Raw genomic sequence first — 17,519 nt, forward strand, 5'->3', positions numbered from 1 at the left:
TTCTCTCCTGAACAATATTTGGACCATATTAACATCCTTTTTTTAAAATTAAGATTTTATTTATGTATTTACTTTTAGAGAGAGGGGAAGGGAGGGAGAAGGAGAGGGAGAGAAACAGCAGTGGGTGAGAGATACTTCCATTGGTTGCCTCTTGCATGCCCCCAGCTGGGGACCTGGCCCGCAACCCAGGCATGGTGACCTTTGGGTTCACAGGGTGGCACTCAGTTCTCTGAGCCACACCAGCCAGGGCGATATCCCCGTAAGACTTTTAGGATTGCTTGGATTGCTTTTAGGCAGGAAATAAAGTGGGAATGAATGAATGGAACTTCTTTTCCTCTCCTGAATGGAAAGAAAAGAGAAGCAATTAGTATCATTGGCTGCCCAGACCTTGACTCACAAGCCCTGGCACAGAAAAGCACCCTTGCCTCCCCTAGCCAGGGCGCGCAGTGCGGTGATGGGGCAAGTGGAGCCCATTCCTGGTACTTTGTCTCTACTGAAGGCTTATAAGGGGCTTTTTATGGGTCAGTTCCAAAATGTGAATTCCGAACTATGGGGGAAGTTCTTAGAAATGATTCATTAGAACCACGTCTTTCTTCTGTTTGATATTTAGGTCCCACGAATTATCCTGTGGCTGATGGTGGAGTTGGCTATCATTGGCTCAGACATGCAAGAAGTTATTGGCTCAGCCATTGCCATCAATCTCCTGTCCGTAGGAAGGTGAGGGGCTCCTCTGTAGAAAGTAATCAGTGTTTTTTGCTAGATTTTAAAGCAAATGTAAAAACAAAAACCCAACTCATTTTCAATTTTCAAGATTCTACTCAAGTTTATTATATTTCCTGTGGAACTGTTCCGGGACCACCTTCCTCTCTCCCGGCTCTGTATCTCCATGTTCTTGTGTTGGGTCATGTATACTGCCGTTGTGCAGTGTGGGTTTTATTTGTGTACTATTGTATATTACACTTACTTATTTTTATGTCTAATATCCCACTGACAGTGAGATACAGGAAAACCCATTCTTTTCAGCTTTATATCTGAAATGTCTGACGTGGTAGACAGTCAAGTTTGAATGAATATTAGTCAGTTGGTCCTGTGATCCCGAGCTACCCAAGGCCTGGCTTCCTGCCACTGTCTCCTCTCCCACAAGTCTTTGCTTCTCCAAATGTTTCATTAATGGAGGGCTGTTGGGATGAAAGTGCTTCTCAATGTTTCCTTTCTTTCTTTAATTTCCATTTCTTACCTCTGACCTAGGGTTCCCCTATGGGGTGGAGTTCTCATCACCATTGCAGATACCTTTGTATTTCTCTTTTTGGACAAATATGGTAAGTACCATACTGGGCATGGACACGTTAGACACATAAGCTACTTTGCCGTCATGTGGCTGATGGGGAAGTCTGTCTCCTCCAAGCTCACTGCTGCATTTTCCCCTTTAGGCTTGCGGAAGCTGGAAGCATTTTTTGGCTTTCTCATCACTGTTATGGCCCTCACATTTGGATACGAGGCAAGTGTTTCAGGCTATTCATTAGCTTTGTAAAACAAAAAAAAATTTTTTTTTTGCCTTTATAATAAAAGAGTAATGCTGGGATGGTTTTAATTGTACTACATGTGCTCAGAAAAAACCAATTGCTGCTCCTCCTTGTTAGTGGCCTGAGGTGACCTCTGAAAATAGTTTGCTATCCACTTGACCCAGAAACCATGCAAAATCATGCAAATCAAGAGGTTCAGATCTTTGAGTTCACTTTAAGAACACTTGTGAGGCTGCCCGGCCGTCAGGGGTATGCGTATCTGAAAAGCCATCGAGTCTCTGAAGGGATGTCACTTTGCAGAAGCAGTATGTGCCATTTCACTGTGACATTGGTGCAGTTGGTACGTGTGTCCAGGCTAAACAGTGGGGTTGGACACAGGGTCGGTGGCCCAGAAAGAGTGCTGACTTTTTGCTTCACACACTTAAAAATGCAGAGTAATGCAGAGCTTAAGGGTTTAGATGTAGATTCCCTGGTCACTGAGCACATCCAGGTGAACAAAGCCCCCAAGATGCAGCACAGAACGGACAGAGCTCGTGGGCAGATTGACCCATATGAACTCTCCCTGCCTTGCTGAGAGGGTCCTCCTGAAAAAGCAGATTGTTTCTAAACCAGAAGAGGAGGTCGCACTGGAGCATCAGATAACCCTGGGAGAAACTGAAGACACAAAACTTACAGCCCGGGAGTAAACTCAGCATAAAATAAAAAATGTTAGTAAAAGTAAAAGCAGGAGGAAAAAAAGAAAAGAAAGAAAAAGCCAATTAAGACTTGGGCCAATTTTGAAGGGATATTATCTATAACAAAGACTATTATCCAGGAAAGTCTGCAGGGACCCTCAGGTCAAAAATGACTAGACTTTCTAGGACCTTCCAGACCAAACCCCCTGGTTCCAAATTGGCCATCTTGGCAACGGAGCAGCTTTGGAGAGGGTTAGAGAGGGTGTTACAGGGTGATTCTTGGCTGTTAACTGAGAGGGTCTGTTTCTGCTCCTTCTGGTTTGTACCAACTGCAGCTTGAACTTTCTCTGTATTTGAACTATAGGGGATATGGTGGGTGCTTCCTGTTTGGGCCCTAACCCAGATACTCCTAGGACTAAGTATCACTATATGCAGTAATACCACCTTTCTGTGGCCATTTTAACTGATGTCTGTTTATTGGCCCAGCTAGACTTCTATAACTATATCTAATCTATGGGTAGATTATACAGCTTGGTCTAAGGCTTTCAGGAGAAGTGCTGAACCAGGGAAAAGTGTTTATGAATGAGTCAGCTTATGCTAGGGGCAAACACAGTGATACTCAGATGAATATAGGTGAACAGAAGTTTAAGTGTGGATAATTAAGAATTGACTATATTCTTGGGTCTGTCTCATAGGAGTTACTGTGAAATTAATATCAATAGGCCCTTAGCAGCCATTTTATGTCTTTAGAATATTAATTACGTTCTCTCTACATCTATTTGGTGTATCTAAAATATGATATAAAATATCCAGGTACCCCAGTGTTGAATTCTCTCATCTCTGGCAGCAAGCTCCTTATGCTGCTTGGTTTTTCTTTATTCTTCATCATTCTAGGTAGTTGCTGAAGAGGAAGGAGGTGTAAGGAAAGCAGTAAAGGATGCTGAGTGTTTCCTAGTACTGTTATTCCCTCAGTCTCATATTCCAGTAAAGGCTAATTAGTTGTTATGTTGGTATGTAGTATATTACAGTGAGACCCAACCAGAGCGAAGTACTCAAGGGCATGTTCGTGCCGTCCTGTTCAGGCTGTGGCACGCCGCAGATCCAGCAGGCTGTGGGCATCGTGGGGGCCGTCATCATGCCGCACAACATGTACCTGCATTCTGCCTTAGTCAAGGTGAGCAAGGCCTCTATCTCAGTGGCCTCCTGGGTAGGTCATGGGGTGTTTTCCTTTAGTTGCAAGGGACACATAACTTAGTTTACAACTGTTAGAGCCCCAAAAGAGCAAGGTATTTTTCCATGGTTGGGCATTTATAAACTCCACATGCTTGGACTCTGGTTTATGACCAGAGATAACTAACCTCCGGAGAAAAACTGGAACTAAAGTTCTGCATAAAAGGTCTGAAAGTGCACCAAGTCTCTTGTGTTTTAATCTTTAAACCCTGACTGGCCTTGAGGAGGTCGGGAGTGAAGAACCCAACCAACCTTTTACCAGTCAAGTCTTACACCGTTGTTTGCTGGGAGACTTCAAAGACCTTTATAATTAAGGTTATACATTTCTTAGGGCACATTTTGTGGCTCTCTGAGCCACAGTAACTGAGAACTCAGTAGTCACTGAATTACTCCTGCCGGTGTGAGGACTGCGTAATGTCATCCAGGGGTCAGGAAGTTCTTCCTTAGTGAATGCGGATGAAAGCGAGTTCTCACACATTGCATCTGGTCCATTGTTTGCCCTCTTAATCTTTCAGTTGTCTCTGAACTCTTGAAATATTACAAGGAAACTTGTTCCAAAAAGTCAGAAAAAAAAAAATGACTACTATTATTATCTTTCCAGTCCAGACAGATAAACCGAGCCAAAAAGGAGGAAGTTCGAGAAGCTAATAAGTACTTTTTCATTGAATCCTGCATTGCTCTCTTTGTTTCCTTCATCATCAATGTCTTTGTCGTCTCAGTCTTTGCCGAAGCATTTTTTTGGAAAACCAACCAGCAGGTGGTGAGTAAGCCAGGGTCATGAATAGCGGTGAACGTAAGCGTCATGTGAAGGCTGGAATGTGGGAGGAAACTGTGACAGTGACTTGGAGCTCAGGGGAAGGAGAGCTGTAGCCTCAGTGCTGTCCCTTCAGTCCCTGCGCTGCGCAGGGTCGGCAGTCTGGGGCCGACCAAGCCCAGGCCGTTTTCCCCTGCTTTTGACTGATGAGGGAGATCGGCTCAGATTAAAGATTGCCTCCTGCTCTTTCATTAGTGGCTTCACATCTGATTGGCCCTTTGTTTCCTGTTTACCAACTTCCAGTTTGCTTGCCATTCCTGCCATTTGATGATGAGGACAGGCAGGGAGGAGTCAACAAACAAAACACACTGTTGCTAAGAGAGGCTGTTTTGTCATTTTTTAATTCTCTGTCTTCCCAGTTCCTGATTGCCTATCTAGTTTCTTTTTTTTAACTTTTAAAAAATTGATTAGAGAGAGAGGAATATTGATTTGTTCCACTATTTGTGCATTCATTGGTTGATTCTTGTACCTGCCCAGACTAGAGATTGAACCCTCAACCCTGGTGTTTCAGGATGATGCTCTGACCAACTAAGCTACCCAGCCAGGGCCTATCTAGTTTTGATCACCACCTGACTTCCTGTTGATAGTACCTCAGGCTCCTGGAGCTGCTTTGACTAAGGACTCCCTATTCTGGCGTCCTCTCACATTTGAAGTTAAGGACTCTCTTCCCGTTATCATTTGAAATGACCCAACAATGTACACTCTAACTCAGTAAATATTTTTGATGACATGGGGGTCCAGAAAGATTATGGAGGAAGAGTGCAAGTGATACTTGCTGCCCATTTATGCCCCATCACTACCTGCGTCCGGTGTCTCACCTCCAGGGTGTGTCTCACAGGTGACTTGTGTGTGATCTGTAGGAGACCTCTTTTCTGGTCCTTGCCTCAAAAATAAAAGTTGCTCCTAAACCGCTTTCTCTTCTAGATTGAAGTCTGTAGAAATAGCAGCAGCCCCCATACTCACCTTTTCCCTGAAGATAACTCAACTCTGACTGTGGACATCTACAAAGGGGTAAGTGAACCTACTCAGATTTGTGTCCGTTGTCCCTGAATCAGATACTGTCCTTGGCATAGTATCTGGTCTTTTCTGTGGGTTCATTTCAGAACTGAGCATATCTTCTTTGGAGTGTCATTTATTTCAGAGGCCAGATGCTAGACAAGTATTTTGGACTAGATAGAAGGAATAGAGGATCAGCTGGAAAAAAAAAAGAATCGTTTCAGCAGTTCCCATACTTGTGTTGATAGCATAGTGTTCTACAGGATATTAATTGGGGTGATCATAGAATGTATGCCTGGTCAAATGTTCTTTATTGGGGCCTCAGTTACATTCTGAACCTCCAAGAGTAGAATATGTATTTATGCAGTATTTCCCAAATTTATTCGACCTTTTTACTCTTGTTATCTTTTGCTTTTAAAGATTTTATTTATTTATTTTTAGAGAGAGGGGAAGGGAGGGAGAAAGAGAGAGAAACATCAATTGCTTGTCATTCGTATGTGCTCCGACCTGGGATGAACCTGCAGCCCAGGCATGTGTCCCGACTGGGAGTCATACGGCAACCTTGCACTCTGGGGGACAACACCCAACCCACTGAGCCACACCCGTCAGGGCTCCTGTTATAAAATAGTGTGTTAGCAGTATCATTTGGGAAATGGAGTGTAGAATTTTTCTTTTACATATATACATATATATATATTTAAGATATAGGTTGAAGATGAAGGCTTTAGAAGCCTGAAGAAGAGAAAAGAATAGGCTGAGGAATGAAGAACCATCCATGAAAAATCAGGTTGAAAGCTTTTAGAATGAGGTTAGGACCTGAGTCGAGCTTCTGGGACAGTGGCTCGACCCAGTGCATGGCAAAGGAGAGAGAGATGCAGTTTGGGTGTTGTCAGAGCAGTTCACTGCCATGTATTTCTCCCTCACCTCTCCAGGGTGTTGTTCTGGGATGTTTCTTCGGGCCTGCTGCCCTCTACATCTGGGCAGTGGGGATCCTGGCTGCAGGACAGAGCTCCACCATGACAGGAACCTATTCTGGCCAGTTCGTCATGGAGGTGGGTGCTGTGTTGGCTGGTAAAGACTAAAGGAAAAGGAAATTGTGTATTTGTTACTTGCTGATCCTGTGCTTCTAAGGTCTGCCTGAGCCTCCCCAAACCTTTCTAGTTTCCTGTTCCAGACATTCATCCTGCCTCTGTGTTTTCTCTCAGGGATTCCTGAACCTAAGATGGTCACGCTTTGCCCGAGTGATTCTGACCCGCTCTATTGCCATCATCCCCACTCTGCTTGTTGCTGTTTTCCAAGATGTAGAACATCTAACGGGGATGAATGACTTCCTCAACGTTCTGCAGAGCTTACAGGTGAGGAGGGAGCTGGGGAAATGCACGCTGCATTTAGTCAGGCCGCGCTGTGTATTGCCTTAGGCTTCAGACCTCATGCCAAGTGCGGAGGAAAATTTAGAAGAAGAAGCATGGCCTTGGTCTGCAGTAAATGTACAAGATGTGAAGTGCGTGGCATTTAAAAGGCTTTTCAAAATGACTTGGGTTGTTTTTTTTTTAAGCCTTTTGAATGGGATTTATAAGCTATAATTATATGTAGAACACAAAATTATTGTTCATTAAGCCAAGCAAATATTTTTTTAAAAAATATTTTAGTTACTTTTAAAGAGGGGAAGGGAAGGAGAAAGAGAGGGAGAGTAACATCAGGGTATGAGAGAAACATCAATCGGTTGCCTCTCTCACACCCGCAACCCAAGCATGTGCCCTGACTGGGAATTGAACCAGTGACCTCTCCGTTCATAGGCCGGTACTCAATCTGCTGAGCTGCAACAGCCAGGGCAAGCCAAGCAAATGTTAAATGATATATAGGACACTCGGTCCTAAGCAGGATAAGACAAGGCAGGTACAAATGTTTGTAAACACTATGGTCATAATCAGTGGTAGGTTAATGATAGCTGCACGGATTTCAGCGTGGTGCCTGAGCATTTGGGGCGACAGGATGATTCCTTACGGAGCAGGTGAGACAGGGTCTGTGTTCCCTTTCCACTGACAGTGCTCCTCTCTGGGGTGATACAGGGCCCTCCAGTAGCCCCATCTGATCTTAGTTATTTTTTTTCCCCAGCTTCCCTTTGCTCTCATACCCATCCTCACGTTTACGAGCTTGCGGCCGGTAATGAGTGACTTTGCCAATGGAATGTGAGTGTGCACCTCTCAGTCCCCAGAGCCAAGGGGGGCACGGGTATCTTTATCAACTAGGCCGGTGAAGAGGGGGTCATAGAGGGGCCTGAGAGGCGGTTGCTTGTGCTGCCCCCTCAATCTGTGGCTTGGAAAAGGGAGACTGTGAAGGTAGTAAAGGAAGGCAAGGACATGTTTATTTTCTGGGGAAGAAAATTTGGCTTTTAGGGGTTTAACTCTTTAGCTTCAGCATCTTAATTCCATGTTAATGGTCTGAATGAGAAGGGTTTAAGCTGATAACCTTTTACATACATCTTTAAAGGATGTGAAGGTAGTTGCAATGACTTGTTGCATCCCTAGAGACTCTCATGACTTGTTCCATTTTTAGGTTGCATTTCTAGGGACTTAAATAATAGGAGTTATTTGATAGTAGTTTTTCCCTTCTTTGTCCCTATCAGTGTCTAATTTTGGCTCATTTAACCAAATATGGGACATACTAAGAACGATTTTTCAGTTCTTTTTATTTTTTATTTTGGAAATACATTTATTAAAGCCGGGGACAGTGAAATAAAGAAGGGCTTAGGCGAGAAGAAGCAACAGGGGAGAGCCCAGGCGGCACTGCTTTGGCTCACTGAAAAGTTAGAGAAGAGGCGGTCTTGGGGACAGGTTCCGGGGGTTGGCCCGGGAGGGTCTGCCGCTGCCTGTTGCTCCCTGGGTGCATCTCGTGGGGTCCCTTAGAGCTTAGCAGATGCGCACCTGAGAGGGAAGAAGAGGGGGAAGGGCAAGGCATGGGCACGCTCCTGGGAGGGGAGCATGGCCCTCTGGAAATGCTACCCCTGTCCTGTCTACCCCACCAGAAGCAGTGTCCTTTGCTGTTTGTGGACGGGCTGGACCGCTCCACCGGTGACTGTGCCAATTCTTTTACAGAGGCTGGAGGATTGCAGGCGGGATCTTGGTCCTTATCATCTGTTCCATCAACATGTACTTTGTCGTGATTTATGTCCAGGATCTAGGGCACATGTTTCTGTACGTGGTGGCTGCTGTGGTCAGTGTGGCTTATCTGAGCTTTGTGTTTTACTTGGTAAGTCCAGTTGGGAGGGGGCGGGGGCAGAGATGTCAGGGGTGGCACGGGGTGGCGGGGGCGACCTACATCCAGGAAGCACCCAAAAGATCACACAGCAGCCTTTCTCTAGGTTATTGAGATAATTTACATGAAATTGTTAAGTCAGCTATGGTTAAACCGTGTGTGTGTGTGTGTGTGTGTGTGTGTGTATTTGGTTAAACAGTATTTTTAACCGTAAAATCTGGTTCCTAAGAGCTATCATCTTTCTATTTCTGTCACTTCTGTCCTTCCCTAGAAGAAAGCGCAGAACTGAGAGGAGGAGCAGTGTGGGAAGTAGGGGGTGGCGCACGGTGGGGCCGAAGCGGGGGCCGTGCAGTGTGACTTCGGGGCTTTGGGGGACCCCATGTAGGTCCACAGCCCTTCTCAGCTCTGCCACTCAATAGCTGTCCAGTGAGAAAATAAATAGTGATAGTCTCACGTTGAATTATTTTAGAATTATTTTAAAAATGATGGTTATACAACCACACAGAAAAGGAATGCTAAATTAGGTATACCCAGATAATCAAAAAATTTTCAAAAATCTGAGTAGTTATAGGGAAATGGTAATAGTCCTTGTAAGGTGGCGGGATTATGGACATATTCTTTTCTTTATTTTCCAAGTTTTCTGTAACATTCCTTATATTAATGAAAAATGGCTGTAGCAACAACAGCAAATCCACCTTTCTGTGGTATACAGGTTTCTCTGAAAAACACAAGGTGTAGGATTAGGGACAGCAGAATTTATACCGTATCTGCTGAAGAGAACGGTGAAGGATGGAGGCTGGAAACCCACTGCTGATCCGTATAACACTTAGTTCCCATGTCAGTGTCTGCTACAGGTTAGGTGTTGGAGAAAATCACTTTAGTGAAAATTGTAAAACAGTGTCCTGGATTGATACATCCCTTCTCTTTTGCTCCCCAGGAAACCTTGGGTGCACTAAGATTATGCTGACCCTATAATCTCGGGACTTACTCCCAGGAAACCCAAGTAACTGAATTATGTCTTTGACAGGAATTGTTTTTAAAATTCGCTGTGCAAGTTAAGGGAATCCTCCCTTCATGCACATTGGTTTCGAAGGTGCCGACCTGTCCTCAGGCAGCCCGAGACTATTGAGATTCTTGAAGACCATTTTTAAGGCCGAGGGCTGATTCTAGAGTGGGTTACTGCTGTTTAGCTCCAAAACATACACTTCACGGAGTAGCTTAGGAGACTGTTCAGTTGTATTAGTCTATCATTCGTTCCCCTCATCATGAGGAATAGGGTAGCGGTAAGAAAGGTGGTCTTCAGGGAACCCCAAGTCCAACAAAAGAAACAAACTACAAACACAAAACAGTAGGAGCAGAAGGAGCTCAGTATAGTAATTAGTATGGAAGACACTTGCGGAAGAAGGCAGATTCCAGGATGTTTTGAAGGGGTTGTGGGGCTGGGAGAATGACTCGGTGACAGACGACAGCAAAGCTGGAGGCTCCAGGGAGCCAGCAGGTTTGCGTCTGAGCAGCACAGTGTGCGCAGTCGCAGTGGGCTGGTGGGTGACGGCTGTATTTTATCTTTCAGATTTGGCAATGCTTGATTGCATTGGGCATGTCCTTCCTGGACTGTGGGCGCACGGTAAGCATCTCTAAAGTCCTGACTGAAGAAGCCACCGGCGACTATACTAAGTAAACACTGGATCAGCCTGTGTGATCCGGGTAGCCATCAGAGCCAGTGTGTTTCTATGGTTTACTGTGTGAACATAGCCAAAAGTATGTGCTGTTGCACAGACTGCATATAGGACTCCACTCAACTGGTGGTTGTGGAAGACTTTATTTCACATGTGTTTGAAAGATGGAATTTTTTTTCTTCCTGACCTCCTAACCTGGGAACTGGATTAGATGGGATCTTTGAAAAGCTGACGATTTGCTGCTATCATTCTAACACTAAATTCTTCAAGAGCTGCTGATGGGCCAGCTTATTTTATCCCTTTGTGAGAGAAATCTCTCTGATTCTTAAGTAGGCTACATGTTAGAAAAGAAAATTTGGAAAATGCAATACATTTCATAATAAAAGTACAAAATGGGTATGCAAATTTGTTTATTAAAAGATAATAGATTTTAAAAAGCTGACAAATACTTATGCATACCCTTTCAACTATTTTAATTATAAAATAAAATCTCAACTAGAGTGTTTTTATCCATATGAAATATAAAATTATGAGACCTATGCCTTTATCAGGATCAGAATTCTTTTAACTTAATTTCTGCTTTAAATTTCTCAGTGGAAGTTAAGAGGGGTAAGAAAGCATAAAGGTGATAAATGGACAAATAGCAAAACTCACCTGCAGATGGTGGTTATTAATCACCTTGAAAATCACTTAGAAGATTTTCCTCAGAGATTGAACTAGTTTATCGGGATTTTCTTGGGAGTCCTGATTTTAAGTAGCTTTATGTTTTACACAGAACTTTCCTGATACTTAGTCTTGAGCATAGGTAGTTGTAAAACCGTCACCTTCCTCCTCCAGGAGGGTGGTGGAAAAAAGATGGTAGCGTTTACAAACTGATGTTCTCATGAGACTTTGGGGTAAGGAGAAAAGACTTGAAAGAAGAAGAGCCATCTGTTCTATTCCTAAAAGCCACCTCCTACCAGAATCGTCCTGTTTTCCTGAAGTCTGCCCGGGACGGCTTGCAAGGCAGCCTCAGGAGCTGTGGACTCTCAGCAAGTCACTAAGTATCACTGTGGTTGCAAAGTTCTCCCTCCGCAAGGTTGCTCTGGGCCCCCTCCCCTCAGCCATTCCCTCAGAGGGAAAAACTGAGACCAGATGGTGGAGCCCTGGAGTCAGAGGACATGGGTCCCTTCGGCATGAAGCTTCTGCTCTTCAGCCACTTGGCGACATTTTTACATGTGGAGCCAGAGACTATGTGATTATCTCAGATCAAATCACATTGGTGTGATGGAAATAAATAATCAAGTCTCGTATAGCTGCCGACTTGATGAGGGCAGTAGCGGGAGCAGTGCTGAAGGACTTCATTCGGAGTGGGCTTTCTTCTGGAGTCCTGGTGGGCTGGTGTTCTCTGTTCACGCAAGCACCTAAAAGCATTATTGCTGACATTTTGCACACAGTCAAAAATGCAGAGTGGACAGACTGTCTTCTCTAAGTCTTCAAGGGTAAATTGCTGTTTCACTGACATACCTTTACGTTAGCCACTCAACTAATGTAGCCCAGAATCACGATGTACAAATTTTCCTAATTGTCCCTCCTTGTGTCCCCCCCCCCCCCGGGGAGATATCGGAGAGTCACATCTTAAGCTGCAGTAGGTCTGGCCACAGTAGGTGAAGGCTGGATTGACCCAGAAATTCTCTGTAAAAACAGTACAAAAACATTTAACCTTTGCCCTAAGCCTGGGTGGGCCCAGTCAGTCTCAAAGTCACAAATATTTAGAAGCCCAGGTAAAAACTGCCAGTTTTCTTTTAAAAATTGTATTTATGACTTGCAATGATGGAAAATTTCTTCCCAATTAAATGTCATTTTATAATACTCTGTATGTAGTATTTGACAGTGTTAAAAACTCCCGTGCTGTATTCTGTTAGATCCTCTCAGACAGTGTATTGCAGCCAGTACTCTGGCTGCAGTGAGCGACACTCAGACCTTTCAGATGTCTCAGCGCCAGCACATGCGGTGTGTTCTGTCAGTGTCTTTGTGTGGAATGTTTAAGAATATACAGTTGTACTTTATGTTAATCGGTCCTTATTCTCCATAAATGTGACATGAGATAATTGTGCTGCTACAGCCTACCAGGAGTTAGCAGGGATGGGGCAGGGATGTAGTTTGGCTCCTGTGAGGTCGTGCTAGTAGTTTTAGGAGTGGTTACAGCTGAGATTTTAGTGACCATTTAACAATATGTAAACTTGGTTTGTAATTAAAAACATTTTTCTTTTTCCGGTTTGGTTTCCTGGGTATTTTTTTTTAACCTTGACAGTATTAATGAGGGTCTCAACAATTCTGAAATACTAAAACATCAACTGCCACCTGGAATGACATAGTAAGCCCGCACCGTTGTAGTCCTTCTTTAGAAAGGATAGAGAAATAAGTAGGTTTAGACCTTAGAAGACTTGATGACTTGCAGACACCAAGCACTCATTTCTTCTTACCCACTGAGTCAAATAGTTTTGCTGTTAGTAATGGTCACATCATTACCATATTTAAACTTGAAAAAAATTGTTATTCTGCCTTCTTTGCTCTGAAGTGAACATTTTTCTCCCTGTAGTCTTGTTTCACCTTTGAAATTGGTGTTTCTATTCTGTATATACAGCCAATGAAAAGTAGGATTATTTGAAAAGAGAAACCAAACTTGTTTAGCTTAAAAATGAATGAACATTTTGGCAGACCCAATATAAATGGGAATACTGTTGGTCCCATTTAGTAAATCAAAGACAAGTTCAGGCACTTTGAACTGGCCCTGTCACCGGATCCATGGTGGAAAAATCTAAGCCAGCACTTCATTTGTCCCAAGTGTCAGTAGAACCTCATTTCCCCTTTTGCTGTTGCAAGCTTTCCGTGTATTACAGGAGCTGAGTACTTACATAACACCATAGAAGTAATCTGGGAATTTTATTCTCTCTGTCATCTTACCTCATTTAGCTCTCTCTTATTTTTTTTTTAAAAAAGATTTTATTTATTTAGAGAGAGGGGAAGATAGGGAGAAAAAGAGAGAAACATCAATGTGAGAGAAACATTGATTGATTGCCTCTTGCACATCCCCAACTGGGGACCTGGCCCACAACCCAAGCATGTGCCCTGACCAAGAATCGAACAGGCAACCTTTTGCTTTGTAAGACGATGCCCAACCAACAGAGCCATGCTGGCCAGGGTTCTCTCTCAATGTGGGTTTAATTTCAGAACTAAAATAGGATGCAAAATAATTTGAAGATCCCGATTTGAGGTACTCCCTTTAGCTCTGCCCTCTGGAACTCTTTCTGCTCCTTCATTGGATAGGACCAGTGAATCAAAATGTGTCAGCTTCTTCTGACAGCTTAGCTTCTCTGTGTTTAAAACGGCTAACACATAACTATGTGCTAGTCCTGGTCAAAGCACTCATGATCTCATTTAATTCTTTTAACAAAAGGATCAACTTTGATATAGATGAGGCAACTGAAAGGCCAAAAAATAACTTTCCAAAATTACATCGCTAATGGGCAATTGACATTTGAACTTGAATAGCTTAACTGCAGGGCCCACATTATTATTACCAAACCATCCTACATAACACATGGCACACGCTTCGCGTGAGTTTAAGATACCAAGCTTTGGTGTTTAACAGCCCCAGAAACATGAACACACAGAAGCATTTGCTTGATACTCTGATTAGTGTTAGAATATGTGGTTTAGCTCAGAAGTTGCTAACTGGTAGGCTAATTTTGTTTGGCCTGCACTACATTAAAAAAAACAAAAAACAGTACTTTTTTCACAGTCATAGAAAATGGGCAGGGCCCTCTATGGTCCCACCCCAGCAATAGCTAAGAACTAGTAGTAAGTTTACTCATTTGCATTACTTCTCTGCCCTGGAAAGTATCTTAGCTTATATCTCTGACATTTAGCACCAGTTCTCAATGTCTCAGAGCAATGTGACAAAGTTCTCCAGTGGAGAAGTTCTGTCTATGAAGTAACCTAAGTAATGTATTTTGGGGACCATGGGACTAACAATGCAATGCTTGCTTGCTACATACTGAGGAAGCCCGCCACCTTAGCTCACTTGAGAAAAGACTGCAATGGATTGTCAGTATGCCTGGCAATTGCTCTTGGTAAGGAAAACCTGAGATGTAAAACCCTAAAGTGAATAAGCCAGCTGGAGTCTGAAGAGCTGTTTTTCTGCCGTAAGGCCGGTGTGACTCCGTGTCTCCTAGCCCAGTAGTTGGGAATAGTTTTATCTTGGGCCCCATTTGGACTCATCTTTACGCAGTCAAAACAAGCCTGTCAGGTATACAGGACAAGCTGTAATATGTTAAAAATTATGTTTATTGAACACTGACATGAGATGGCATATTAATGTACTTGGAATTTGGAAAGGTGGCATTTATTTCCACTTTACAAACAAGTAGGATAAGGCTCTAAAAGGATACGTGACCTGCTCACCGTCATACAAAGCGGCAGAGTTGGAGCTTAAACTCAACTCCAGTGCCCTTTCCACTACACTATGAGAGGAATATTTTCTTCCTATGACTTTATAGTCTGTATTCTGCATTCATTACAGGCTGCTGGTTCCAAGGGGCAATAACATGTCTAAAGCCCTGGGTATAACAGTAGGGCTAAAATGAGACTCAGTGATTGTCCCACTGAGTGTATGCAGAGGAGAGAAAATGAGTAAATACAGCTTCACAGATCCCAACACAAACCATCTGGATTCCGGTTTCCAGAAATAGGGTCTGCCATTTTTTAAAAAAAAATTTTTTTAAAGATTTTATTTATTTATTTTTAGAGATAGGAAGGGAGGGAGAAAGGGGGAGAAACACCAATGTGTGGTTGCGTCTCACGTGCCCCCTGCTGGGGACCTGGCCTGCAACCCAGGCATGTGCCTTGCACTGGGAATCAAACTGGCAACCTTTTGGTTTGCAGGTCAGCACTCAATCCACTGAGCCATATCAGAGTGAGCTGCCATGTGTTTTAAAAGTAGCTGAAGTGATTCTAATTCAGACTGACAAACATTTGGGTCTCATAGGTCATCATCTCCCTTTCTCTTAGCACATGCCATTTTATGTTTTTTTAAAAGATTTTATTTATTTATTTTTAGAAGGGAAGGAAGGGAGAAAAACATTGGTTGCCTATAGCACGCCCCCAACAGGGACCTGACCCACAAGCCAGGCATGTCCCTGACCAGGAATTGAACCAGAGACCTTGCGGTTTGCACGATGACACTCAATTTACTGAAACACACAAGTCAGGGTATTTGTTTGTTTGTTTAAATGGAAGACTTTGCTCAGGTGCCAAAGGGTAATGGGGCTCAGGATTTAGATCATTTGAAATTTGATTTCTAACACACACACAGTACTGAAGTCTAAAACAGTGCTTTTGCCCTTAATATCCTGATCAGATGACCCATTCTGAGGCAAAGTGTGTTAGAAGAATAGTCAAAGTACAAATTGTGCTAAGGGCATTTGGCACTATCTCAATCCTTAACTATTTCAACTCCTAGCTAGTCTTTATATACTGTAAACTGTGTATCTGTGAGCCATTTCTTTTCTGAAAGAAAAATCAATGTAGCAGTACTGAAAAAAGGCCTCCATCGGTTTGCTATTTATAGATACTTAAGTGCCAAGTTAAATATCTAAATACGAGTCAGTCTAACCCTTTTCCATCTTTTTGTCCATAGTACCACCTGGGATTGACAACTCAGCCTGAACTCTACCTTCTGAACACCATGGATGCTGACTCACTTGTGTCTAGATGACCGGCAGCCTGAGAGACTGTATAGGAACCATTTTTCTCTTAGTCCGCTTGTGCCAAGTGTCCTTTTAGCATTATCTCTGTTAGTTCAGAGGTGAGTTTTGTTCAAATGTTTTGAACAAAAGGCAAAGATTTCCTCATGGGAAGGGTGTTAAAAGCTAACAGCTGTTAAGTGTAGGTCAGAGACCCACCCACTTCACGCCAGTCCTACAACATCCAGAGTTAATTGATTGGCCTGTGATGGCCACACACCCCATGGGCTTGTGTCTTAACTGCTGGAATTTTTAAAATACATATGCGTATGTATTTATGTAATCCCGAACATACCAGTTTGGGTAGAGTTTTAAGGTTATAGAAATTTATAGATCTTTTGTATTTTTAAAAAACATACTGTTCAGGCAAATCAGATACTTGTTTTGTCTGGATCACCAAGTGAGAAAAGAAAGGGAGTAAATGCTCTTTTTCAGCATGAACTGGTCAAATTGACTTACCTTTTAAAGTGGTGCTTGACTGTGGCCAGTTAAATTTCATTCAGTTTTAACCAGACCCTCAGTAACAACTGACACTAGCATATCATTCTAAAGAAAACATTTCTTATGTTCAGCAGTCATTTTTACTCTTTGTTTTCAGTGTGCTTTACAATTGTTAGTCTCCGTTGCTTTTCTTGAATTCTTTTTGAGATATGATGGTATTTTCCAAAGAGCTTAATACCTAGTAACAAGATCCAGAAACTATAATTAATGATCAGTTTCCCATGCTTCATTGTGTAATGCAGCCTATTCTAGCATTCGTTTTCAGTATAAAAAGAAGAAACATCTAATACTTAACGTTGTAAGTCCCAACAGAAGATAATGGAGGAATTAGTTCTCTTTCTAATATTTGTATAGTCCTACCATATCTTTTCTTCTCACTTTTCCCATTAACAGTCCAACATCATTTCTAGGTCCAGAGCTTATTTCTAGGAGGGGCTTATATTTCTCATGTTGAATCTCCTAGAGAATGCTAAACATTTTATTTCAAGATATTTATGCCAAGTAGTAGTATGAGATTAGAACTAGACTGGCCCTTGGAAGATTAGCCCACATGTCACAAATGGCCTGCCTCCATGTGGGTTAGAGACTTTTTGACCCCTCTTCCTAACCAGGATTGTTTTTGCTTACTTTTTTTTTACAATAAAAATATAATATTTAAAAATGGAAAGTTTTTGCATGATTATCTGAAAAGTCAGAACATTTCAACTCCGGGTTCATGTTCCTGCGCGGAAGTGCTGCTGGCCGGAGCTGAATGGCGGCTCTCCATTTTTAACGGGACATACTTCAGGGTGGATACACTGCTTCACTCCCTTCCTTCCAGCTCCAAAGGCATTGAGTTTGTGTGACTCGGAGCATCATTTTCTTCTTTCAGTATAAAAATTAAATGCCTGACCTCTCTGCCTTATTTTAAAACTTACTGTATTTTAACAAGACTTTTTAAAAAATCTGGACAGGTGCCTGTCTTCCCTTACAATGACTTGGCCGTCTAAGCGGCAAGGATACCCCTGAGATGGCACTTCAGAGTCTCTTCATTTCTACTTTAGGGACCCTTGAAACTTCTGCTA

General features: G+C 42.8%; 1 protein-coding gene across 4 annotated transcripts in view; it reads left to right on the forward strand.

Annotated features, from left to right (window-relative positions):
* The window catches only part of SLC11A2 (solute carrier family 11 member 2), a 36,558-nt gene extending 19,511 nt beyond the window's left edge, over nucleotides 1-17,047 (forward strand). For all 4 annotated transcript variants that reach the window (XM_054591103.1, XM_054591106.1, XM_054591104.1 and 1 more), the window contains exons 6-17: nucleotides 611-717; nucleotides 1,249-1,319; nucleotides 1,431-1,498; nucleotides 3,216-3,371; nucleotides 4,029-4,187; nucleotides 5,166-5,252; nucleotides 6,170-6,289; nucleotides 6,443-6,592; nucleotides 7,353-7,426; nucleotides 8,333-8,486; nucleotides 10,063-10,116; nucleotides 15,849-17,047. In XM_054591103.1, coding sequence (XP_054447078.1) covers nucleotides 611-717; nucleotides 1,249-1,319; nucleotides 1,431-1,498; nucleotides 3,216-3,371; nucleotides 4,029-4,187; nucleotides 5,166-5,252; nucleotides 6,170-6,289; nucleotides 6,443-6,592; nucleotides 7,353-7,426; nucleotides 8,333-8,486; nucleotides 10,063-10,116; nucleotides 15,849-15,926 — 1,278 coding nt within the window. In that variant the 3' untranslated portion in view covers nucleotides 15,927-17,047. The remainder of the gene's footprint in view (nucleotides 1-610; nucleotides 718-1,248; nucleotides 1,320-1,430; nucleotides 1,499-3,215; nucleotides 3,372-4,028; nucleotides 4,188-5,165; nucleotides 5,253-6,169; nucleotides 6,290-6,442; nucleotides 6,593-7,352; nucleotides 7,427-8,332; nucleotides 8,487-10,062; nucleotides 10,117-15,848) is intronic.
* The last annotated feature ends 472 nt before the right edge of the window (nucleotides 17,048-17,519 follow it).

This window comes from Pteronotus mesoamericanus, unplaced genomic scaffold (assembly GCF_021234165.1).
Source record: "Pteronotus mesoamericanus isolate MK-2021 breed Mesoamerican mustached bat unplaced genomic scaffold, CSHL_Meso_final scaffold_21, whole genome shotgun sequence".
NCBI lineage: Eukaryota > Metazoa > Chordata > Mammalia > Chiroptera > Mormoopidae > Pteronotus > Pteronotus mesoamericanus.